Source organism: Haliotis cracherodii, unplaced genomic scaffold, assembly GCF_022045235.1.
Source record: "Haliotis cracherodii isolate W230 unplaced genomic scaffold, xgHalCrac1.p SCAF_5, whole genome shotgun sequence".
Classification (NCBI taxonomy): Eukaryota; Metazoa; Mollusca; class Gastropoda; order Lepetellida; family Haliotidae; genus Haliotis; species Haliotis cracherodii.
The window spans coordinates 19,802,445-19,827,137 of NW_027266308.1; the positions used below are offsets into that span (position 1 = coordinate 19,802,445).

Below are 24,693 nucleotides of genomic sequence, written 5' to 3' on the forward strand. Positions count from 1 at the left end.
TGTGTTATAACATGTAAAAATGTCCTTGTGACAGCCGTGTACTTCATGCTTATAGATTTTTTTGTTACAAATCCTGGTATGTATGTACAAAGAAGGTTCAGAGATTGTTCGTTCTTCAAACCTTGTGTGAGTACCATGATGTAGTTTTCATGAAGCTGATCTGGTACATTTTACAGGTGAACATACAGTAATAATGGGGTGCACCGTTTCTTGTAGTAAAGACACCTGTTTGTTGGAATAATACAATATTTCTCTGTCAGAAGAAAAAATGTCCACTTTTTCATATATTATAGGGTTGGCAGTTCAGTTAACCAATTTGTTAAATATGTTGAAGTAAAGAATGGCCTTGCATACAACATGCACAAACTCACACGTCATTACGCCTTGTGGTGCTTGCGGCAGAGATGTTACAAGATACAGACTTGGTACACAAATATTTCAATAGTATTTCTCAAGGAACTATGCTAGAAGTATTGGAGGAAACTAGATTTCTTAGCTATTTTGAGACAAAAATCTCCAGCCTCTGTTTGCATGGTTGGCCAAAACTTGCTAGCTAATTCCTAAAACAAATGGAAGTGTTTATCTTTCAAACCCAGCCCTGGTAATTGGTAAGTCAAGGTCATGTAAATCCTTTTACAGCCAGAAACTTGGAAAAGATCAAATCAAATCCAAACAGTCCTCTATTAATTAAGCAGCAAGACATTTCATACTATAGTGAAGCTCTTTAACCATTTAGTCTCTATATCCAGAAAAAAATGAATCAGTCAACCCCTCAATTATCACTACCATTGTATGGAATCAAAGTTCAGGGATTTATCTACACCTGCTCAGAGGCTGCTCATTTGGTTCCAAATCTCTAGCAAATGTCACTAAAACTTCCCAAAATGGAATTTAAAAATTCTCAATTCATGTTCAAAATATTACAAATAACTAATGTTATGGCTTCGTAGAGAGTGAGTATGGTTTTACACGCTTTTAGCAATATTCCAGCAATAACACGGCAGGGGACACCAGATATGGGCTTCACACATTGTACCCATGTCGGGAATCGAACCCGGGTCTTTGGCGTGACGAGCGAACGCTTTAACCACTAGGCTACCCGACAGCCCCTATGGCTTTGTAGGGCATATAGAGATAACCTGTACTTCACTGATAAGAAAGACCAGTACATAGAATTCAGTTTAATGCTTTGTGTTGTAGTATTGCAATGAATGCAATAATAAAATACAATGTAACAAATGTTATACTTGGAATAACACTTTCTCAGTCAAGTACAAATTCTGGTATTATTTTGTACTGTCCTGTATGGAGATACAAGGCCCATGACACAATACATCAATTTAAGAGTCCTGTATCCCGATACATGATACATTTCATTGCCAGTTGGTGTAAAAACATGTGACTAATAACAGAAATAACTGTTCAACCACCAGCTTAGGCACATGATGCAGATTCTCTAGTATTTTATGGTTTGACATAAAAAGCATAACATATTCACATTCACAGTGCCCTTTAACCAATATATTTTTGCCTTACAATATCCCATCTTTGATCTCCGAACAAATGTTTCAGGATTGTGATTCACCTTCAAAAAGGAACCTGTGAAATATAAGTACTGTATTGGGATACAAATTGTATTGCACCCATAGTATCGGGATATATACATATATTTTTTTAATCAATAATGGCTACCTTTTCTATACATATTACCAGGAAAGGCAACACCCAAAACAGCAACATGCTTTCATAAAAAAAGACAATTTGTAGTGTCCAAATGAAAATGTCTACAAATGACCTAACAAGGTAACACGTTTGAGGCAAATTATATTTTGCAAAGTTCATGTTTATAGTTCTGCTAAAGGATAAATATAGATAACACTATCAATATGATACTAGAACTTCTCAATCTTATCTCTCATCTTCTTATGAAACAACCAGTACATAGGTTACAGACACACCTGCATCTATCAGCATGACGATGGAGGACATCTAAATTTGTGCTTAATGGTGATTAAAATCCTAATTTCTGTTGTTTTCTTCTTTTTTAGCCATTTTTGACCAATCTATATATTAAAAGTTGTTGCCATTTATCATAAATATGTGTGACTGTTTCTGAAAATTTCTGTTTTATGTGGATCCCATGCAATGCCTGCACTGGTACTACAACAATGAAGGATGTCAATCATTTTTGTTTACAAATATGGTCCCAACCAAACAGTTTTTACACAAATATGAACCTCAGGAATGAAGTCCTCTTGTGTGTCTCCCATTTATGAACCCTCGGGTTAGCTGTGACTGATAGGGTTAGCCATATAAACTCTTTTAGCATGTTTAGTGAAATGTTTCCTATGGAAATCAAACATTATTCAAAGCAAATCCATTATTTTGTCCAGTTTCCTCTCTTATTGAGATGGTGGGGGAATCTTGTGACCTAATGTACATATCTATTGTACCCGTTAAAAAAACAACTGCATCAAATGATGGTATGATCCATGCAGGTTGTACTGCAGATGTATGTCGCACTCATTAGTTGATTAAGGGGCATATGTATTCTGAGGAATTTGTTTAATTTCAAGCTTGAGATAAATTTTAAACACACATATAACATAAATAACTTTTATTAAGGTGATGTTTGTATTTGTGTTCAAACAGTCCTTCTACCAAAAGCAAAACTTAAAAATACTTCTAAAATAAATCACAGCCCATTTAGCAACTAGTATCTGTGTAATTATGGCTAGTAACATTCTAATATGTGTGGATGTACAATCGTCAACCTTACAAAGTGTACATCAATTACACGATAATTTATACATACTTATACGATAGTGTGCGCTTTTACTGATATAGAAAACCACTTACCACAGAATGTTGACATCCTACGGGCCCGAGCTCACGGCGGCGGGGGTGCCTACAGACATGGTGAGATTAGAGTCATGAACCTGCGTCACACCGAAGTTCTCTGGGGCTGGGATGGTGGTGGTTTGTGCAACTGATGAGGAGGGCATCTTGTTCAGTTTTGGCTTCCAAATCAAACTGTAGTACGTGGCCAACACAATAGCAGCTAGGGAGACTGCCAACACATAGGCGAGGACAGTGGCAAGGCGAACCCACTTTTTGTTTGTTTTCGCTGCCATTTTATTCTTGTTCTTCTCCGTTGTGAAAGTTGGTCCTTTCGAAGCATTGGTTGTAGCGTTGCCTCTGTAGTTAGCGCTTCCATCTTCCTTATCCATGGTAACTGGTGAGAGATGGTGATGTTAACAGCCAAGCGGGAGAAATACGAACGGAGAATGAGCCTTGGGCGAGGTCACAACACTAGATCAGCTTGCTGTACTTCGATCTAACGACATAAAGCCCAAGCCTTTCTATTGACTTCTGTACCAACTGTGCCGTGGCGCCCTCTATAAAAATCATTAACTGGCACCACGAAAGATAACTCTGGCTATGCTTATGCCCTGCAGCTGTTGATCATGAATGTGTACCATGGCGTTCAAAGTCAGCGTTAGAAATTGACACTAGTCCTATAGTCCTTGCCAAACTGCCCAGTAGTTTGTATCATAAGGACTAGTAGAAATTTGCCATTTTTAAGACTTTTGCTATATGTTATCATTATAAGGTCTATTGGACCAAAGCTGTAAGTTTCTACCGCTGAAAGTAGGTGTATCCAGAGAACATAAAATAGATATATTATATGGTCTCTGGTGTATATATGTGTCCAACCACTGCTAGTCAAAACAAGGGGCAGGTTTGGACGATGATGATGAATATTATTGTCAATCGGGTGATGTGAGATGCTGCAAACAAGAGTCATGCCTCCACTCGAGTTCGTGCAGAATTAAAATAATAAGTGTCCTTTGTTTCTTTGGAAAACCACACGTAGCATGTTGTAGACAATAAAATTGACTAAGAGATGATTTTGATATTTTTTACCCCTTTTAAGAATGCTGGATGCGCACGTGTAATTCTAGAAACGACTGTATTCGCGCAAAGCAGCCATCATGACCTTCCATAAGTTTTGATTAACGATGTTATCGGAAATATTGATTGTAACTTGTCATGGTAACCAAATCCTACTTGGGAAGATGTCAAATCAATACACCGCAGACCACGTATGACAGGTAGATCAAGATCTCGTGTTGGACATGGAGTTTCAAATGTGTTTTGATCCTTCTGGTCTGCAGTAAATTTACATGTCGATATATTGCTCACAGTAAGCCGAAGGTTTTTAAATGAGGGCCTGAAGAGTTTGGTCTGGGCCTGCAGGTCCTAAAGTATGTGGATCCTGATGACACCCTTTCATTGTTTATATTTCACACACTGTAAGATAGACGTCCTGAATCGGAATTGTGTACAAAGAGGTCGTATTCAGATACATTGTATCACACATTAAAGGGAATGTAAACGATCAACATTATGAAAAACGCGCGATTCGCTAGCTAAATGCTGCAGCGCCCCTTTGGTTTATAATGTGAGTTCTTCTCCGCATTGAATATCAACTGTACAAAATCTATGCCGGTGTTTCCAAAACAGGCACAGCAAAGTTAAGTATCGCCAGTCACGAGTGAGTTGTCTCCCTTCATGAATCATTCGGCAACAATGCAGCTCGAGCTCTACCATCCGCTCAATTACCGCGCTATAGTGCGACCGCTGTCTCGCTATACCGTTACCGTGCCTCACGCTCCACTGACTCTCGATTCACAATCCAACACTCCTTTTCGGTCTTTGGAAAACTTACACGTCTTTACGACCTAACACCTCCTTTCGATCTTAGGGAAACTTGCTTAGAGCATGGATCTGAAAAAGTGCGCCCGGTAAAGTGCACTACTCAGCAATATTCCAGCTATATGACGTCGGTTTGTAAATAATCGAGTCTGCACCTGGCAATCCAGTGATTGATATCATGAACATCGATCCACGCAATTGGGATCGATGACATGCATCAACCAAGTCAGCCAGCCTGACAACCGGATCCCGTTAGTCGAGGCATGGATTTGGTAGCCAAGATAGGTTTTCTGGAATACATTTGACTTATATGCCAGTGGTCACAGCGTTGCGAGGGGTGATTCGTATGTTTTGAGCCTCGCATGAAAGACTTGACCTGAAATCATTAACTGTTCAACACAACCCCGGGTTGATTCGTATGTTGTGAGCCTCGCTTTGGAGAGTTTTTTCCCAGTTTCGTAGACGGTCTTCTCTTGGCTGTCCAAATAGGTCTCCACAGCTGCTCTGACGTCATCGTTCGAGTCGAAATGGGTTCCGGTTAAAGCTTTTTTATGTTTGGGAACAGATGGAAGTCTGACGGAAGCAGATCAGGAGAGTACGGTCGGTTCTGAAGGTGTTCAAAGCTACACTTGTGTATTATAGCCATGGCAATGACTGATTTGTGGATTGGCGGATTGTCCTGATGGAAGATCACACCTTTTGTAGCTTCTCAAATCTCGTAGTCGTCATTTCACCCCGTAAATGCCTCAAACGTGCAGCATGTTATGCTTCGTATAATTGTCTAGGAGTTTGGAAGATAGTCCACCATGACGACACCTTCGACATCCTAGAATACGAAGGCCACAACCTTTCCAGCTGACTGAACAGTCCTTGCCTTTTGGTGGTGGGAATATAAAATGGTTCCACTGTTTTGATTGTTGTTTGGCCTTGACGTTTCTGTATCCGCTTCAAACAGAGCTGGATTATCACGATCCATGTTGTGAGAAGCTTTGGAACCCAAACGAGCTGATGCTTTTTTAATTGTCAAAGTTTCTGCGATAATGGATTGTACCCTTTCTTTGGAAACACCCACTGAATTATATAAAATGGGATCTCCATACACGACTGGAACGAATTATTCAATGTACAAATTACATCAGTATTTGTCACCTGTTCGAAATTGGCTGGATCAGGTAAATGCTGGAAAACATATTAATATCATACTTAAGTGGACCTGTTCGTTGAAAAAGAGATAATCACACATTTTAGCAAGTGCTTACACAGTATCAAACTTCCTCCTCTATTTCAAATGCAGCTGTATGTAGATATTCGAGATCGCAATCAAAACAAACTACACATTTCTCATTTGTAACCTCCCTATAACATTTACCGATCATCAAAAGAAGTAAGCAATACATCAGAAATATCTGTAATTCATTTAGGAACCAGTTTGTGTAGTTTTAAAAAGTTGGAAATTCGCACTATATGTCCTTTGAGTGATAATAAGTCATAGTACGCATTACACAAACACATATTGTAACCACTGCACCTGGCTGGAATTCCCTGTAAGTACTTAATCACCGCATGCTCCTCACGTTTGTTCATTTTACAAAATTCACAGATCCCTGCTTATTTTACTGACTTATCAAAGGGACCATTCTGAGCCAATATGCATGACCTCGAGGTCAAATCGAAAGCGAGGCTAACGTAGGCAATCACACCCAGGAAATGGCGACCTCGAAAAGGAAAGATTACTGCTGTGTGCCTTTGTGTAGAAGCGATGACCGTAGTGATTTTACGGTGTCATTCCACCGCATAACCAAGGATAAGACCGTAAGAACTAAGAAGGCAGTGGTTGGCGAAAATACGCGGAGATCCTGGAAAGTCATTCACAGTGAGTACATACTAATTATGATATGTCACATAGACATCGCGAAACATACTTAATCTATTCAATATTCAAGATCAAAATGACATCAATCCACCCAAAGTCACCGATGAACAGGGATTACTCACATTTACTTCTGAAAATTATTTGTATCCCTTTCCCATCTGTGATTTTCCACTTTCTGAATATAGCCTTCAACGAACGAAAACTTGAAATCAGGAAGTACATTTAGATCTTTCGCATTCGCCGCCATTTTGTTAATGTGGCTTTGCCTACGTTAGCCTCGTTCTGGTTTAGATAAGAATATTCATGAAACCTCATGAGATCGTGTTTGTGGTTGATATATTTATATAACATCATGTAATGTCTACAACAAAACATTTCACTATTACGCCTTTCCTTCCTTATCAGTCGGCCCTCGGACACTACCGATTTCCCAAGCTAAGATGTTATTCTCAACTTCGCAGCTAATACAGGTACTATCGAGTGAAATAAGAATGTTATTTTATATTTTTGGTGAATGACAAATGCCTATTACTCTGTTTACAATCACATGGAACAATCTGATGACGTCACTGAACAAACTGGCGTTGCCATTATTATTAGTCGGGTTGGATTTCATCGTTGTCCGGTGGTTTCAACGAGTGAGTTAGTGAGTGAGTCATACGAACCAACGATCATAGGTCCCTGGCGCCCTAAGGGAGTTTCAACAGGGTAGATTCAGTTAATACTGGTACATAAGAAGTTTACCTTATCGTATTTCTATCTGAAAACTTAAAATCGATATGTCACTCGGGTAAAATAACACGTGTTTCCAGAAAGTATTTCACTCTGCCTGATCGACACTATATATTTTCTCAAGTAAGATCACTGAGAAAATACATAATACAAAGACAATTTTTGGCTTTCCTTGTAAAATAACATGTTAGTTTCATCTCGAACGTGTTTACATTTTCCTTCGTGGCTGTGCCACTCTTGAACACAGCAATTTTGTCAGATCACTTGATGACAAAACCATGATATCTTGTGAACAAGATTTGGTTCCAGGCGTATATACGTTCCGGAGGAACTTTTGCTATCAACATTTGTTCCCTTGGAGGTTCATATCGCGTCAAGTCTTGGTTCCTATCACACTGAAATTTGTTGCGGTCATACTGGAACTTTGACACACATATGTTCTACCTTGTGAAACTGTCAAGTGTCTGAAAGTGGGATTTTTGTGATGGGTCTATATTAATAAATGGAGCTTGGTTATTTTGTTTCTTGTTTTATTTGTTTTGATCGTTGTTTTTTGTTTTTTTTCTTTCTTTTTGGTGTGTGAGGGTGTGGGTGTGTGAGTGGGAATATCTGTGTGAAAATTCCTGTTTGACATTTCCGTGAACAGTTTGTAAAACATTTAATTCATGAAAACACTTTATATATCTGTTACCATGGTAAATAGAATCTGTTAAGTCTTCAGGATACTTCATCCCGACAGCCGTAGTATTCACTGCCAACTGCCTTATTGTTTAATGTATTTGACATAAACAGAGTAATTTCATGGAATTATCGTGCAGCAGTACATTCGATTTGGGTTGCGTTTAGGGATCTGCATTCTATCCGTTTCTGTCATACTTACGTATTTCACATTTGCCTTTTTCATTAATAAACTATTAATTGGGATTTGTTTCATGCTTTCACATTTCATCATATTCTTTTGTTTTAGATTCTTTTAGATTATATTGCCACGGTGTCTTAGATTCTCTGTTTTTCATGTTGCTCATTAACAATATACAGGAACATCTCTCATAAACACACCCAAATGTTTGTTCCTGTCAACCGGGACTTTTCACTACAGGGTCGGATCATTTTCAAAGCAATTTTTAGTATTTCATCCTGATATCTCTTTCCGTGTCGGAACTAAGTTTGGGCGGAACATAAAAATACTTACAATATGAAAAACACACCATATATATTTGATGCGAATTGTGTCTACAGGAACCGCGTCATTGAAAAGGCGAATCTTAAATATACTGGGTATTTCTTTTAGAAATATGACTGAAATACTGAACGCAATAACGACTGCATTTTCACCGGGAACCTAGTTAAAATGACACCGGTTTTCGGTGGGCGGAGTATAAGATCTCGTGACCTCTCGTAGGTCAGTATAGCAATATGGCGTTTGCAGACGACGCATGGAGATATGTGCACGGCCTGGCAGGCGGTGAAGAGCAATTGATATACTTTGTGTCATATATGTTTCTCGCGTGGGGAGCACTTGTTGCAGTGTCATTACAGGTCGTCAGTGCTCCGTATGGCCGGTATGCCCGAAAAGGTTGGGGCGTCGGCGTGACGGCGAATTTGGCCTGGGCGATCCAAGAACTGCCTTCGTTTGCTGTGCCGTTACTGCTGCTGGCATTATCAGACTCTCCAAAGATTCATGATCTGCCAAATAAAATAATCCTCGGCTTGTTTCTCCTCCATTATTTTCAAAGGTACGTTATACGGGTAGACAATCCAAATGACAGACTAATGTACTTCATATCACATGTAAATGCATACTACATGTTATATCACATTTTCAAATATAGTGTTTCAACTTATTCAAGTACAATGTTTCAATATTGTAATTTCCTGTCTTCCCTGTTTTAATGTTAATGTATTCATAACTTATACATTGTAAATATTCAATTTATCTATTATTGTCACTTAATGTAACAAACAAACTGAGGGTTTTTTTTACAAGTATTACACAATATTCATTACAGCTGTGGTGTAAATTTATTAATGTCCTATGACTGGATTTTTTAGTTGGACTAGCCATGTTAAATAGCAGGCATCAATACAGATTAATTGTAGCAAGGGTAATCTTTTGTCAGCTCAGCTGGTGATGAACTGGTGGAGTTAAAATAGTCATATCAATGATGCAGTGTTTGTTGTCTGTACTGTCCATCCATCTGCAAGTCTGAGGTCACAAGGTTCTGCACAAGCATTGCTCGGCAAGTAGAAACTGAGGACAAGTAAGGATTAAGTTAGCATTGTGGTTTCTCCCAAATTTAGTAACCTATACATGCACTACTTATATTGAAAGAATTGTGGATAAGTGGGATTCAGCACCTTTTGTCTCATCTTGATCTAGATGACTTGACTGTCACACCCTCAATCCAGCCCTAGTTACTTCTTAATGATTAAATAGTGTACACCTCTTATGATAGTATGATAATCCAACTGTCTATTTAGACCTCATGTAAAACATACAAGTAATGGTCCATTCAGTGAAGTTATTGCAGATTGTGTTCTCACATTTACTGAATCAAGTCCTGAATCTAGTCAGCATGGGTGATATGATCACTTGTTCATCTGTGTCGTGTATGACCTGTCATCAGCTGCTACTAGAGTAGCTGCCCTTCATCACACCACTATGAGCCCACACCACTCAGGTGATGATAGACACTGATAACAGCCCTCAATATTACTCCATAACAAAACTAACTTGTTCACATTCACACTTCTAGATTTCAGCACATCTGCATCTGGGGAAGGGCTTATTACCAAAACATCAGTTTCCTCTTCATTACTCTTTTTACCTTTGAACATGTCAAGGTTTCACATACTGAATTAGTGGAATCTTGGTGAGATGAGGGCAAATAATGTACTTTGGTCATTTGTTTCCTGATTATGAATGCTATGTTATCATTTGGCATTTTTACTTTGACAGTGCTGAATATTTTCTTTTTTTCTGAATTCATTTTTTTTTATTCATATTCTCGGAGACTGAAATTGATATCTCTAGTTCAACTGGTGCGTACTTGTTTAGTCAGTTGTTTCTTTAGATTTGTTGTAAGGGGAGATAACTGAAATCTGTGTTTAGTCAAGTTCCTGAAATCAAGTTGAAAATCTCATTGAAATCAGATTTTAGTGCTCGCTACCACTACACAAAGATCTGAAGATGTCCCATTACAGGTTACATCAGATCCATGTTTCACCAACTTTGACTGACCAATGAAACTACTAAAAAGAAATCTACTTTAGTAAATCAGAAAGAAGCTTTCTTGAGGTTTACGTCACTAGTTTCAAAGTGCAAAATATCAATGAAACAAATATTACAATTGAACAAAAGACAATTGTGGAATGTCTAATAGATGGTCACAGGCTATGGAGAGTCTCGTTTCAAATATTTATCCAATTGAAGTGAGAGATAGATGCTGATTTTGACAGTCAGTCGTACAGTCCATGTTAACCTTTTCGAGGTTGCACGATTAGAAAGCACATTCCGACTGTCACTCAATTGATCTGGTAAGTGATGCTCTGATTGGTTGAATGAAAGGTCATTCTGACATTCTGTTTGATGCTTACTTGATAGAATTGTAACAGATGCAAACACATAGGTAATATATAACTACCAATCACAATAGCGGATACCTTTGATTAACTTTGATTAACTATATGGATGCCACTGGCACTGGCAGGTGAGCTACAGTGCTCCAGCACAGAAAGACCTATGTGAGACTGAAATGCCATCATTTTTTTTAAAAGTGCATAAGGGCACACACATTTATTTTGCACTTTGCAGAAATTTGTCCAACCACTCTTTGGTGGATTAGAAATAATAATAGTAATAATAATAAAATGTAAACATAGACATATTTACTGATTTAAATAATGATTAGATGTATTGTATATAGTCTAAGGGCCACTTCTTAAGAAGAGACAAAGCTTTCACTTACTGAAATATAAGTATACATGAAGTGTCTCAATAGGACCTAGCGTTTACTTATCCTCATTAAACTAACAGAACTTTAATGCCAAATAGAATAAAAACAATATTCAGCAAAACAAATGTTGTAATTTTATTAACAGTAACAGTATCCAAAGTATGTGTAAAATATACAGGGCATGGCCTAAAGAGATCTCAACTGCTGCATCACAGGAAGTCATGTTTGTGACCATTGTAGGTCATTATAGCTCGAATGGATAGAATTAGGAGATAAACATACTTTGTTTTCAATGTAGAGCTAGGTTACCTGTAGATTTTACCGTGCTAAATTGAATTTGGAACCGAACGCGCAGCGTGAGGTTTCAAATGTTAAATTTAACGTGGTTAACATGGTTAAATCTGCAGGTAACCTACCTCTACATTGAAAACACAGTATGTTTATCTCCATTCTACCATGACTAAATAAAACGCGAACTCTTTGGTGTTAGCAAATATACTGAGTGAAGCGGCATGGTTGAGTCCAGTGTTTTGAGTGGGTTACCGATCTGAATTACGGAATCACCGAACAAAATATGGCGCTGTATATACTCAAGTAGTTTGTTTACACCGTAATACTTCACTCAAACAGGCATTGAAAGCATATAAGCACGGCAACTTGGTAAGCTAACATGAGGTGGGCATCCCTAAAGAAAACAAAGCAAGCTTTGCAATGCTTTCGCTCTACATCGCACGTCACCATTGTGACGTCATATTTCCCATTGTGCGGCAAAAGATATGACGTCACAGTCGTATATAGAAAAGCGCCAAAATTCCAAGCTCTCTGTTGTCTCCAAAACGTAAACACATTCCCTTTCCAGATTTTTATCGTGTTTTCTGCACAAAATGTATTGCCACACATCCTTTGAATATTGTAGAAACCGCATCTGTGCATTTTGTAACCTGTAATTGCAGATATAATAATTTAAATATGCCTACCAACAATGCCTGGAAAAAGTGCTATTCTATGAATATTAGCTTCCGCGGTGATACGGCCGTCAAAACAGCTGTATCAATCAGAGGGGGTTTATTGTGATTTAATAGCCTCTGATTGACCAATCAGAATCGAGTAAATTCCAATTTCATGGTAGAATTATCATTAAACCACCTGCATGTTTTCAGAAATGAGCAGGCCACTGTAACTTGATAATGCCTTCATATTGCTTGACCATGGGCCATTATCACACCCGTTCTTAGGTGACGTCATAGGGATATGGAAAGGTGACGTCACATTCAATAGTGACATCATTTGGTTTGTTCTATGATGTTTCCATATTTGTAAAAGTGGGTCAGTAAAATCCGTGTTGATTGCAGTAAATGTTTCAAAACCGATGTTGGGTTCTGTTTGATAACACATTCTATCCATTTTAGCTATCATAACAGTAATGCTATTTTTCAGGGCATTGTCATTTGCAGATGCCCTCTGTCTTTTCAACTGCCCTCCTTTGTCAGGCAGTTAATTGGAGACCTCAGGCTTCTGCAAATGATAATGCTCTGAAAAAAAGTGTTATCCTTGTATTAGACCACACCATATTATGTTCACAGTGTATGGTGCACAGTGCATATCACACTACATTGGAAACTGCATATTCATCATTTTAGGGAACATAAAAGTGAAACATGAAAGTATTTTCCCACTTGATAATCTCTATACACCCAATGCCAAGTCCAAGAAAACACATCATCAAACAGAATATTGCCAAAGTACCACTTGGAAGATCATCTGATGGTAATTTTAGAAAATGAACAAGTTTTAATTTTGCAAACATTGTATTTATACAATTATAAAGAATTGTGCAGGTTGTAGGAGTATAAATTATTTCAGTCTTAGACTGCATATACTGAGAAAGTATGTTAACATTTGGAAGGTCTTGATATGCTTAGGCTTAAACAGTATGTTTGCACATCAGGCATGTTTCTTGCCATGTATGTTGCCCTCCAGTGTACAAGTTCAGTAGGAGCCAGGTACACAGCTTGGTATCGTGAACTACCATGTTCAGTATAAAGAGGACACAAGTTCCATGAAGAAGGTAGTGCCTCATCTGACCTAACATTGACAGACATGGAGAAACTGTTGAAGTTATTGATGCTTCATCTTTTGCAGAACCTTCATTTTCTCTCCACTGATAAAAGGAGGCAAGGCTACACCTCTTGTGCCATTCCTGATGGCATTTGTGTTCTGTACAATGAATGGGTACTTACAGGGCCGTTACCTGCTCAGGTATGCTGACTTCAGTGCTGACTGGGAGAGGAAACCCACTTTCCTTCTGGGTAGGTGATCTTATATGTCAGGCTTGTTCCTACTCATCTTCCTGAGGCAGGGGAGTTTACTGACTGTAAAAGATGAACAAAGATGGAATTTCTGGGCTCAATCGTAGTGCCACCAGAGTTAAGTTCCTTCAATGTCCCTAATATTGACCCATCAGATTCCCCTCTCATACCAGTTGTTTCAAACAAAATGACAGCCTCCAGTCAAGATCTATATTGTAATGATATAGGTCTTACCTCACAAAGTGCATCAAATCCTGTGAGTATCTTGATCAAAAACATGTAAATGTTTGGAAAATAGTTTCTGACGCCCACTTGACGGTACATATGTCCTGCAAATCTTGCAATCGACAGGAATCTACAAACAGGATGTCAATTTTTGAACACAATTTTGATTGGACTATGCATAGACTCGTTGGTCCAGACAAAATACAGCTTCATGACTACAGCCTAGTTTGGCAAGGTTGGAAACTAGACTTTTATGGTCAATTAACTGCCTTGCCTCGGTAAGACGGTCCCTATTTAGATCAGTCACTGAATCAGTTTGTCTGGGTGAATCAAGAACAGGTATCACTGAAAATAAATTCACTAGAATACTTCAATGTGGTGAATACTGTGTGCACACATTTTTCGTTGGATCCACCCAAGCCAACTGGTTACCAAACATCCTCTCTAACATGTCTAAAAAGCTTGATGTCATATGTTTCTCAAATCCTGGCCAGAGCTTGTTATTTTACATTCATCTTCAAGTGCAAAGTTTTTAAATTCAGCTGATTTTACACTGACCTAAAGTATTACAGGACAGACAGAAGTCTTGATTGTGTGGGGAGTTGTTGTTGCATTAAGTGTTTAACATGTTTAAGAGGTCACCTTCTGCCTAGGTAATTTCGGCTGGGCTGTCCCTCTTTGGGACTCCTGTGTGTGAGTAGGGTATACCTATCTATTGTGAGTTTGGTGTTCACATAATTTCTGTTTTTGTATTGATATGATTTCTATTTTCTTATATTGATATGATTTCATTTTTATCTTTGGCTGCTCTGTTTATATACGTTCGAGTAGCTGGCCATCTCTCAGAAATAGAGTTAGTTTGGCCTTCGCTATTGCATCTCATGGCTTTAGGAGATCTATGACAGATAGCGGATCTAACTGCAATTCTTGTTTTAACCTAGCCCGGGCTGGGGCATGGTCTTGACATTCTAGTAACACGTGATCAATGGTGTGTGGGGAACTGATATCAGGGTTTTTATTCTTTCGCAATGTGTTTCTACAAAGAGTCCTTACGGAGAATATCACTAAGATGTGTGAAGCTATATTGTTATACACCTCACTGTTGCAGTTGAAGCAGTATATCTATATAATTATGCAAAACTATGTAAAGTGCACCGAAAGTCTTGTGTAAGTCCCATCTGTTCTTATTTCAGAATAAGTGTGTATGTTTACAAACAAGAGAATAGTCCAGTCAGGTGATAAGCCTACAACCGCAGTGTGGTCACTGGAGCCGAACACTTTGTCTCAGAATAAGACAGGCTGAGCCGAGTAAGCTCAAGGGTTGCTGGCTATTGTTTACATACAAAGCCTCAGAACAGTCAACGTCCTGTTCCTTTGATGCAGAAATCTGTGGCCATTTGAAGGAATATTAATCCATCCAGCACCAAGCTTCTCCAGTAACTATAAAATTAAGGTTAAGTTTCACATGTTCAAACATGTTTGCAAGTACCAAAGTTTGTGTCTGTTTAGCGAGCCAGGCACAGGTGGCCCAGTCATCTAAGGCACCAGAATGTGCTGTGCAGGCTTCTTGTCCCTTAGGCATGCCAGGCCCTGTCATCATGTGTAGGAATCACAGACTCTCCCTGATTAGGATCATTGGCTTGTCAGCACCATACCTGTTCTCGTGGGTTTCACCATAGTGGTAAACATCTAAGACCTGTATCACTTGGGTCTTTCCTCCTCATTGAAGATGGCATGCTGTGATATGACTGAAATACTGTTAAAAGTAGGGTTAGACGCAACTCACTAATTAACTATGTGAAATTTTGAAAACCCTATAGAATTATAGCTATTCTTACAATTACCAGTAACAGTGACAATTTTTTTCAGGCATTGCCATGTTTTTCTCAGGGATGTTTATCAATATCCAGTCTGACTCAATATTGAGGAACCTCCGTGATCCTGGAGAAACATGCTACAAGATACCTAGAGGTACACATTTATCCTTGGGTCTAGGTCCATCATGTGCATTCAAGTCCTTCAACAATATCATATCAACATAAGCAGCTGCTCATTAAATGCAAAACTGAAAGCAACGGTTTGAATCCATGCTGTTTTTGTTTTCTAAAACATTGTAAAACCATGTGTAAAATGTTGTCCTTTAACTGTTGTGTGCATAAGATGTAATTTCTGTAATTCCTCTGTGTGTGTGTGTGTGTTTTCTGGTGCCAGCTATCAAGTGTAATTCCTTCTGCAGGGGGGATGTTTGAGTATGTTTCTGGAGCCAACTTCCTGGGTGAGATTCTGGAATGGTGGGGCTTTGCTGTGGCGAGTTGTACCCTGCCAGCGTTGGGGTTTGCCGTGTTCACCACATGTAACATCGGCCCACGTGCCTGCCAACACCACCAGTGAGTGTCCTATTCTCATCCCTCTGTAATCAGACTGCAGGCAGTTCATGGGCTGTAATTTATATAATCCCTTCAAATACCCTTCCTCTATTACATCACAGACACAAATTCCATATTTTGGCTGATCTAACAACATAAAAACTTAAGATTTTTCAACATATGTCCCCTTCACTGCCAGCCATGTATAAACAATTGCCTAAAATGTTGTATGTTAAAAGGTCATTCGTGGTTCCACAGTACCCAGACTTGCAGGCTGAGTGTACTCACAATGAAGTTGCTGAAGCTGTCTGCGTCTGTCACTTTTGTCCTGTGAAGGAATTCTTTGAGAAACCAACTATGAAGATAAGTTCGCCATATCTGCAACCATGAGTGCTATGATTCGTTAAGAGCTCATGTCTGTTAAACAAGACATCTCTCATTTACAAGGCTTGTTCCATTACTGAGAAACAAACATATCAGGCTGACTCCTGTGCCCTTTACTCGGGACAGGGATGTTAATTCTTCTAGCATCTCTCCCGACCATGTTCTAAAATCTCTCCCAACCATCATGCTCCTCATGCAAGGGCCGTAACCTGAGAGAATCTGCTACATCTCGTGCTGCTATTGGAGTCAGTAAGAGATTATGCAGGTTTTGTATAAGTTTAAGCATGACAAGGAACTGAGCAGACTCGCCTTTAGGTTGAACGAAGGCGATAACCCTATGCTGTCGTTCACGTCATTGTCAAGGTGAAGGATGATCATTTGAACCAGGAGGCACATCATGTAGTTAGGTTTGTTCCCAAGGAACCACCCAAGAAAAGGAACATTCATTTCAAGCACAAGCTTGGAAAGAAAAATACAACAGACAGTTCCCAAGTGAGATGATACCTTCTTTCAAAGTGATGTAACTGACTGCTTTCAATAATCCCAAGTTACACAGAATCCTATCGACCTGGCATTGCTTACGGACCTTGATTACAGACTACTGCACTTCAACACAATGGCAACTCCAGGAGGACGTTACACTGACTACTGGAAATCAGTGACGTCAAACCACTGGTTACTCGAAGTTTTAAAGACCAGATACAACCTGCATTTCTTCCAACGCCCAGCACTTGTATCCTGGCCTGAAAGTGCTTAAAACTACGTAGTATGTTTCAAGTAAACTCTTGTCAAGGTTAGGAGACTGGGCTATGAGCATGGATTTACAAAACCGACTATCTCCATATCCCGAAACATCCAAGCGACCGTCATTACCAGAGCTTTGCAGTCAACAGGCAGAGGTACAAGTTCCTGGTCCTTCCATTCAGACATCTCCATAGCGTCTACCCTGGAGATCATGACAATGATGTATGGTTTGCCAGGGGATTCTCCCATCACTTCAAGGCCTTACTTACAGAGGAACTGGAAGAATACCTCACAATCTAGATCTGGATGAACTGATAACACATCCAGCACCCAGACAACTGAATCTGAAATGATGGCTCATCCATCCCAACATCACTCCAGGCATTTCCCTCATGTTTCCTCCCCCAGTACATCACCTGTACATGCATGCCTCGAGCACAGGGTGGGGAGCTCACATGGTAAGCTCTACAGTCCAGGGGATATGGTCAGAAGGGGACAAGGCACTTCATATCAACTACCAGGAAGTATAGGACATTTGTCTTGCTCTGAAGACTTAGAGCCCTTGGCTTCATCACTTCTCAGTACTACTGGCGACTGACAATACTTCTGTGGGAGCCTACATCCAGACTCAGGTGGGGAATTCCTAGGGAAAAACCTCTTAAGACAGAACTTTGAGATCAATTACACAAAGCACAATTAGACATATACTCCATGGAAACCACCATTACGTCCACCTATTCGCATGGATGTTATGGTGTCCAAAGTGCAGGCTGCAGGATTCTCAGAATTTGCCTCTGCAGCAGTGTCATGATCTTGGAGGCCTTCATCATCTGACATATGAATGACACAAGATGAAAAAAGTGGAGAAGAGCAGGGGGATTGGAAGATGTGGTGATAAGCATTGCCATGGTTGCCAGATTCTTTCTACATTTGAGACAAGACAAGGAATTCAGGCATTGCACTATTGAGGGGAAGAGTCCAGGGATCAGCAACCTTATGACTGACTGATTTAGGAGATTTAACGTGCGCTTTCCGACTGTAGCGTATTTCGCACACGGGGCAACCTTATGTGGTAATTACCTTCTTATACCCTGACCTAAAAGGGGTATGTTGTTATATTAAGTCTGTCCATCCTTCTGAGGACATTTTTGTGAGACCTGTAACTTGAAAACTACTGCATAGATTCTTTTCAGACACTTTAACACTTTCTATACCAATAGGAGAGGTGCAGTGCGAAGTTTGTTTTCAATATATGTATTTTCAACAACAACAAATTATTTTCATGTTTTGAACTTAGAATATTTTTTTCTTACTTCAATCTTTGTTTGACCTCTGACTTCAAAACAGCTTAATAGATATCTTTTCCAATTGTGAGTGGAGTTTTATACTAATCGGAGAGATGCAAATCATAAGTCACATCATAAGTCTTCAAGTGACTTACAATTCTAAGGAATAATGCCTCAAGAGGTGAGGTGATGACTGAAGGTGTCGTCAGACAACCAGAAGTGATATCACAGCAGTAGTGACATAATCAGAACCAGAAAAGATCACCATAGAAACAGATGTGATGCCATAAACTGAAGTGACATCATAACCACCTGAAGTGAAGTCATAGAAGACTAGGATGGCCCTTTCCCACCTTTCTCTCTGGTGTATTCTGGTTATGATGTAATAGAGGTTGGGTATTCGAAGGAATTATCAAACGATAGTTATTATTGTGTATAATTCTAAAAAGCCTCACTCTATTTCATCAGTAGTAGTCCCTCCCGCCTCCCCAATATGTCTACATCTAGGATGTGGGTAATGAAAGGAAGTGAGGTTTCCTTGCCTTGTGCAAGTGCAGTTGCTCCATTTAAGATACTACTTTCTAGCCAACTAATTATAGATGTCTGGCAGTGAAGGGAATGTCTGTTGAAAACTCTGAAGATTGTATGGTGTGAGGTCAGCCAAAATACAGGATTTGTGCTATGATGTAACAGAGTGATAACTACTGTTTGATATTATATGTAATTATGTCGTATCCTAATACGGAAATGAGCATAATTTGATTTATTGTGTATCACACTGTGTTTCATTGAGAACTTGAGTCTAACTGGTCACAATGTTATGTATGATGTGTCCTTGTTACAGGTGGTACAGACAGAAGTTTGAAGATTATCCCAAGGGTAGAAGAGCTGTTCTGCCCTTTATTCTGTAACTACTATTCCTGAGTTCCTTATGTATGTGCCTACAAACATCTTGTATCTTTTCCAGCAGGCTCGACTGCTCACTGGGCTGTTGTTTGTATTTGCTGTAACTAATATTGACATTTGTATTTCAATGATTACAATGTGAAGAAACTGGTCTGGCCTTTTGAAAAAAAGCAGTTATGATTTACTGATGCATTAAAGAATTAAGAATAGAATGTGTACGCTGTTTCAGTTGATTCCTGGAGAATCTCTGTTGGGTAGAAATCTCAGAGTGTTTGGAGCTCAGGGAAATTGGTCACTGTGTTTTCTACCATGAATTGGTCCATCAAAGCTGTTTCAAATCACAAGAACAACTTCTTATTGAAATAGTTGTTTTTGATTGCTGCATTACAACCACAGCAAATATTTATTTGCAAAGGACTTTTTCTCCATTATTGTTGATTGGCATCTTCAAATAATCAATGTAAAATGTTGCAAACTTCACATATGCAGTTACTCCAATGTTCAAAGTAAACAAAACTGTTTAAGAGACCAGTCATTTATTATAAGGTGGGGTGGGTCAGAGGTAATCCGGAGGGAGGGGAGGGTCACTAAATAATAGGACAGTCTCAATGGGAGGGTTATGAATAATGATAACATATTTGGGGTGGGTCATGAACAAAATTACCCGTCCCTAACTTTTGAAACCTTCTGCTGCATCTTTGGTTCTATATTCAATTTAGTAAGGTTAACTCTGCAGGTTAACTGTGGAGGTAGACCTAGCTCTACAGTGAAAAGACAGTATGTTTACCTCCTAGATGATCATCAATAAACCATGTGACTGCAGTATATTCCAACTTGGCACATATAATGTCTGGAGTACTGTCACCACTGCTGAATGGGACCTGCCCTGTACATACCGTTCAACAAGGCTGGACACTGTGATTGACACTAGTCTCTCTGGACCTGCATAATACAGGAAAATGTGAGCCAGGACATGTTTGTTTCTGTGATTGGTGTAAATGTTTTGTGTTCTCTTGTTCCATAGAAATATCCAGTTGACAAAATTTGATTATCTTTGAATAAAATATGGTCCTTTTTTGTGCTGTTTAAAGTGTTTGCAAGTACTGTCTTAGAAGGTCTCAGACCCTATGGGTTTTCCTGGCAGGAATTGGCCCTCAGCAACCTGTGCTTGTCACATGAAGCGACTTGTGTGGTCTGGCTCAGCAACCTGTGCTTGTCACATGAAGCGACTTGTGTGGTCTGGCTCAGCAACCTGTGCTTGTCACGTGATGCGACTTGTGTGGTCTGGCTCAGCAACCTGTGCTTGTCACGTGAAGCGACTTGTGTGGTCTGGCTCAGCAACCTGTGCTTGTCACATGAAGCGACTTGTGTGGTCTGGCTCAGCAACCTGTGCTTGTCAGGTGAAGCGACTTGTGTGGTCTGGCTCAGCAACCTGTGCTTGTCACATGAAGCGACTTGTGTTGTCTGGCTCAGCAACCTGTGCTTGTCACATGAAGCGACTTGTGTGGTCTGGCTCAGCAACCTGTGCTTGTCACGTGATGCGACTTGTGTGGTCTGGCTCAGCAACCTGTGCTTGTCACGTGAAGCGACTTGTGTGGTCTGGCTCAGCAACCTGTGCTTGTCACATGAAGCGACTTGTGTGGTCTGGCTCAGCAACCTGTGCTTGTCAGGTGAAGCGACTTGTGTGGTCTGGCTCAGCAACCTGTGCTTGTCACGTGAAGCGACTTGTGTGGTCTGGCTCAGCAACCTGTGCTTGTCACGTGAAGCGACTTGTGTGGTCTGGCTCAGCAACCTGTGCTTGTCACATGAAGCGACTTGTGTGGTCTGGCTCAGCAACCTGTGCTTGTCACGTGAAGCGACTTGTGTGGTCTGGCTCAGCAACCTGTGCTTGTCACATGAAGCGACTTGTGTGGTCTGGCTCAGCAACCTGTGCTTGTCACGTGAAGCGACTTGTGTGGTCTGGCTCAGCAACCTGTGCTTGTCACGTGAAGCGACTTGTGTGGTCTGGCTCAGCAACCTGTGCTTGTCAGGTGAAGCGACTTGTGTGGTCTGGCTCAGCAACCTGTGCTTGTCAGGTGAAGCGACTTGTGTGGTCTGGCTCAGCAACCTGTGCTTGTCACGTGAAGCGACTTGTGTGGTCTGGCTCAGCAACCCTATGCTTGTCACGTGAAGCGACTTGTGTGGTCTGGCTCAGCAACCTGTGCTTGTCACATGAAGCGACTTGTGTGGTCTGGCTCAGCAACCTGTGCTTGTCACATGAAGCGACTTGTGTGATCTGGCTCAGCAACCTGTGCTTGTCACATGAAGCGACTTGTGTGGTCTGGCTCAGTGACCTGTTTCCCCCTGAAGATCAATTTTAGAATTGGTCTTCAGGAACCCATGTTTGTCATAAGATTTTGTTTGTTTGTTGTCTATTGCCGCTCACAGCAATATTCCATCTATATGACGGCGGTCTGTAAATAATTGAATCTGGACCAGACAATCCAGTGATTGACATCATGAGCATTGATCCACGCAATTGGGATCGATAACATGCATCAACCAAGTCAGCGTTAGTCGCCTTTTATGACAAGCATGGGTTGTCTACCTCGCATCTTCACGGATCGTTTGTCATTATAGGCAGTTAACGAGATGGGTGGTCAGTGACAACAAACAGTGACCTACCGGTAGTTGATATTGCGTCACTGTAGCCCACCCTCAGTGACTGTTGGTGTGTTCCACTTGATTATTGACAGGATGGCATATTGCTGAGTGGGCTGTTACTAATAACGCACAGGTTGAGTGAGTGAGTATGGTTTTACGCCTTTTTTAGCAACATTCCAGCAATATCACGGCAGGGGTCACCAGAAATGGGCATCACACATTGTACCCATGTCGGGAATGGAACCCGTATCTTCGGCGTGACAAGTGAACGCTTAAACCCGACCGCCCCCGCACGGGTTGGATCAGAACACCAACAAGTAGACTATTGACAGGATGGCATATTGCTGAGTGGGGTGTTACTAATAACACACGGGTTGGATCAGAACACCAAGTAGATTATTGACAGGATGGCATATTGCTGAGTGGGGTGTTACTAATAACACACGGGTTGAATCAGAACACCAACAAGTAGACTATTGACAGGATGGCATATTGCTGAGTGGGGTGTTACTAATAACACACAGGTTGGATCAGAACACCAAGTAGATTATTGACAGGATGGCATATTGCTGAGTGGGGTGTTACTAATAACACATGGGTTGGATCAGAACACCAACAAGTAGACTATTGACAGGATGGCATATTGCTGAGTGGGGTGTTACTAATAACACACAGGTTGGATCAGAACACCAAGTAGATTATTGACAGGATGGCATATTGCTGAGTGGGGTGTTACTAATAACACACAGGTTGGATCAGAACACCAAGTAGATTATTGACAGGATGGCATATTGCTGAGTGGGGTGTTACTAATAACACATGGGTTGGATCAGAACACCAAGTAGACTATTGACAGGATGGCATATTGCTGAGTGGGGTGTTACTAATAACACATGGGTTGGATCAGAACACCAAGTAGACTATTGACAGGATGGCATATTGCTGAGTGGGGTGTTACTAATAACACATGGGTTGGATCAGAACACAAAGTAGACTATTGACAGGATGGCATATTGCTGAGTGGGGTGTTACTAATAACACATGGGTTGAATCAGAACACCAAGTAGACTATTGACAGGATGGCATATTGCTGAGTGGGGTGTTACTAATAACACACGGGTTGGATCAGAACACAAAGTAGACTATTGACAGGATGGCATATTGCTGAGTGGGGTGTTACTAATAACACATGGGTTGAATCAGAACACCAAGTAGACTATTGACAGGATGGCATATTGCTGAGTGGGGTGTTACTAATAACACACAGGTTGGATCAGAACACCAAGTAGACTATTGACAGGATGGCATATTGCTGAGTGGGGTGTTACTAATAACACATGGGTTGGATCAGAACACCAACAAGTAGACTATTGACAGGATGGCATATTGCTGAGTGGGGTGTTACTAATAACACACGGGTTGGATCAGAACACCAACAAGTAGACTATTGACAGGATGGCATATTGCTGAGTGGGGTGTTACTAATAACACATGGGTTGGATCAGAACACCAAGTAGACTATTGACAGGATGGCATATTGCTGAGTGGGGTGTTACTAATAACACACGGGTTGGATCAGAACACAAAGTAGACTATTGACAGGATGGCATATTGCTGAGTGGGGTGTTACTAATAACACACAGGTTGGATCAGAACACAAAGTAGACTATTGACAGGATGGCATATTGCTGAGTGGGGTGTTACTAATAACACACAGGTTGGATCAGAACACAAAGTAGACTATTGACAGGATGGCATATTGCTGAGTGGGGTGTTACTAATAACACATGGGTTGAATCAGAACACCAAGTAGACTACTGACAGGATGGCATATTGCTGAGTGGGGTGTTACTAATAACACACGGGTTGGATCAGAACACAAAGTAGACTATTGACAGGATGGCATATTGCTGAGTGGGGTGTTACTAATAACACACGGGTTGGATCAGAACACAAAGTAGACTATTGACAGGATGGCATATTGCTGAGTGGGGTGTTACTTATAACACACAGGTTGGATCAGAACACAAAGTAGACTATTGACAGGATGGCATATTGCTGAGTGGGGTGTTACTTATAACACACAGGTTGGATCAGAACACAAAGTAGACTATTGAAAGGATGGCATATTGCTGAGTGGGGTGTTACTAATAACACACGGGTTGAATCAGAACACCAAGTAGACTACTGACAGGATGGCATATTGCTGAGTGGGGTGTTACTAATAACACACGGGTTGAATCAGAACACCAAGTAGACTATTGACAGGATGGCATATTGCTGAGTGGGGTGTTACTAATAACACACGGGTTGAATCAGAACACCAAGTAGACTATTGACAGGATGGCATATTGCTGAGTGGGGTGTTACTAATAACACATGGGTTGAATCAGAACACCAAGTAGACTACTGACAGGATGGCATATTGCTGAGTGGGGTGTTACTAATAACACACGGGTTGAATCAGAACACCAAGTAGACTATTGACAGGATGGCATATTGCTGAGTGGGGTGTTACTAATAACACACGGGTTGAATCAGAACACCAAG

The 24,693-nt window shown here is 40.4% G+C and overlaps 1 protein-coding gene across 1 annotated transcript; it reads left to right on the forward strand.

Moving 5' to 3' along the window:
• Positions 1-8,740: 8,740 nt before the first annotated feature.
• LOC139443030 (3-oxo-5-alpha-steroid 4-dehydrogenase 1-like) lies at positions 8,741-20,575 on the forward strand. Its single transcript, XM_071223953.1, has 5 exons — positions 8,741-9,060; positions 13,423-13,589; positions 15,684-15,785; positions 16,051-16,201; positions 19,439-20,575. Exons 1-5 carry the CDS (start codon positions 8,741-8,743, stop codon positions 19,503-19,505), a joined length of 807 nt encoding a protein of 268 aa, XP_071080054.1. The 3' UTR covers positions 19,506-20,575.
• Positions 20,576-24,693: the final 4,118 nt, after the last annotated feature.

Coding starts and splice junctions, on each gene's coding strand:
- LOC139443030 (XM_071223953.1), top strand. CDS start 8,741: ATGGCGTTTGCAGACGACGCATGGAGATATGTGCACGGCCTGGCAGGC. Junction 13,590..15,683: donor GAAACCCACTTTCCTTCTGG/GTAGGTGATCTT, acceptor AATTTTTTTCAG/GCATTGCCATGTTTTTCTCA. Junction 15,786..16,050: donor ATGCTACAAGATACCTAGAG/GTACACATTTAT, acceptor TTCCTTCTGCAG/GGGGGATGTTTGAGTATGTT.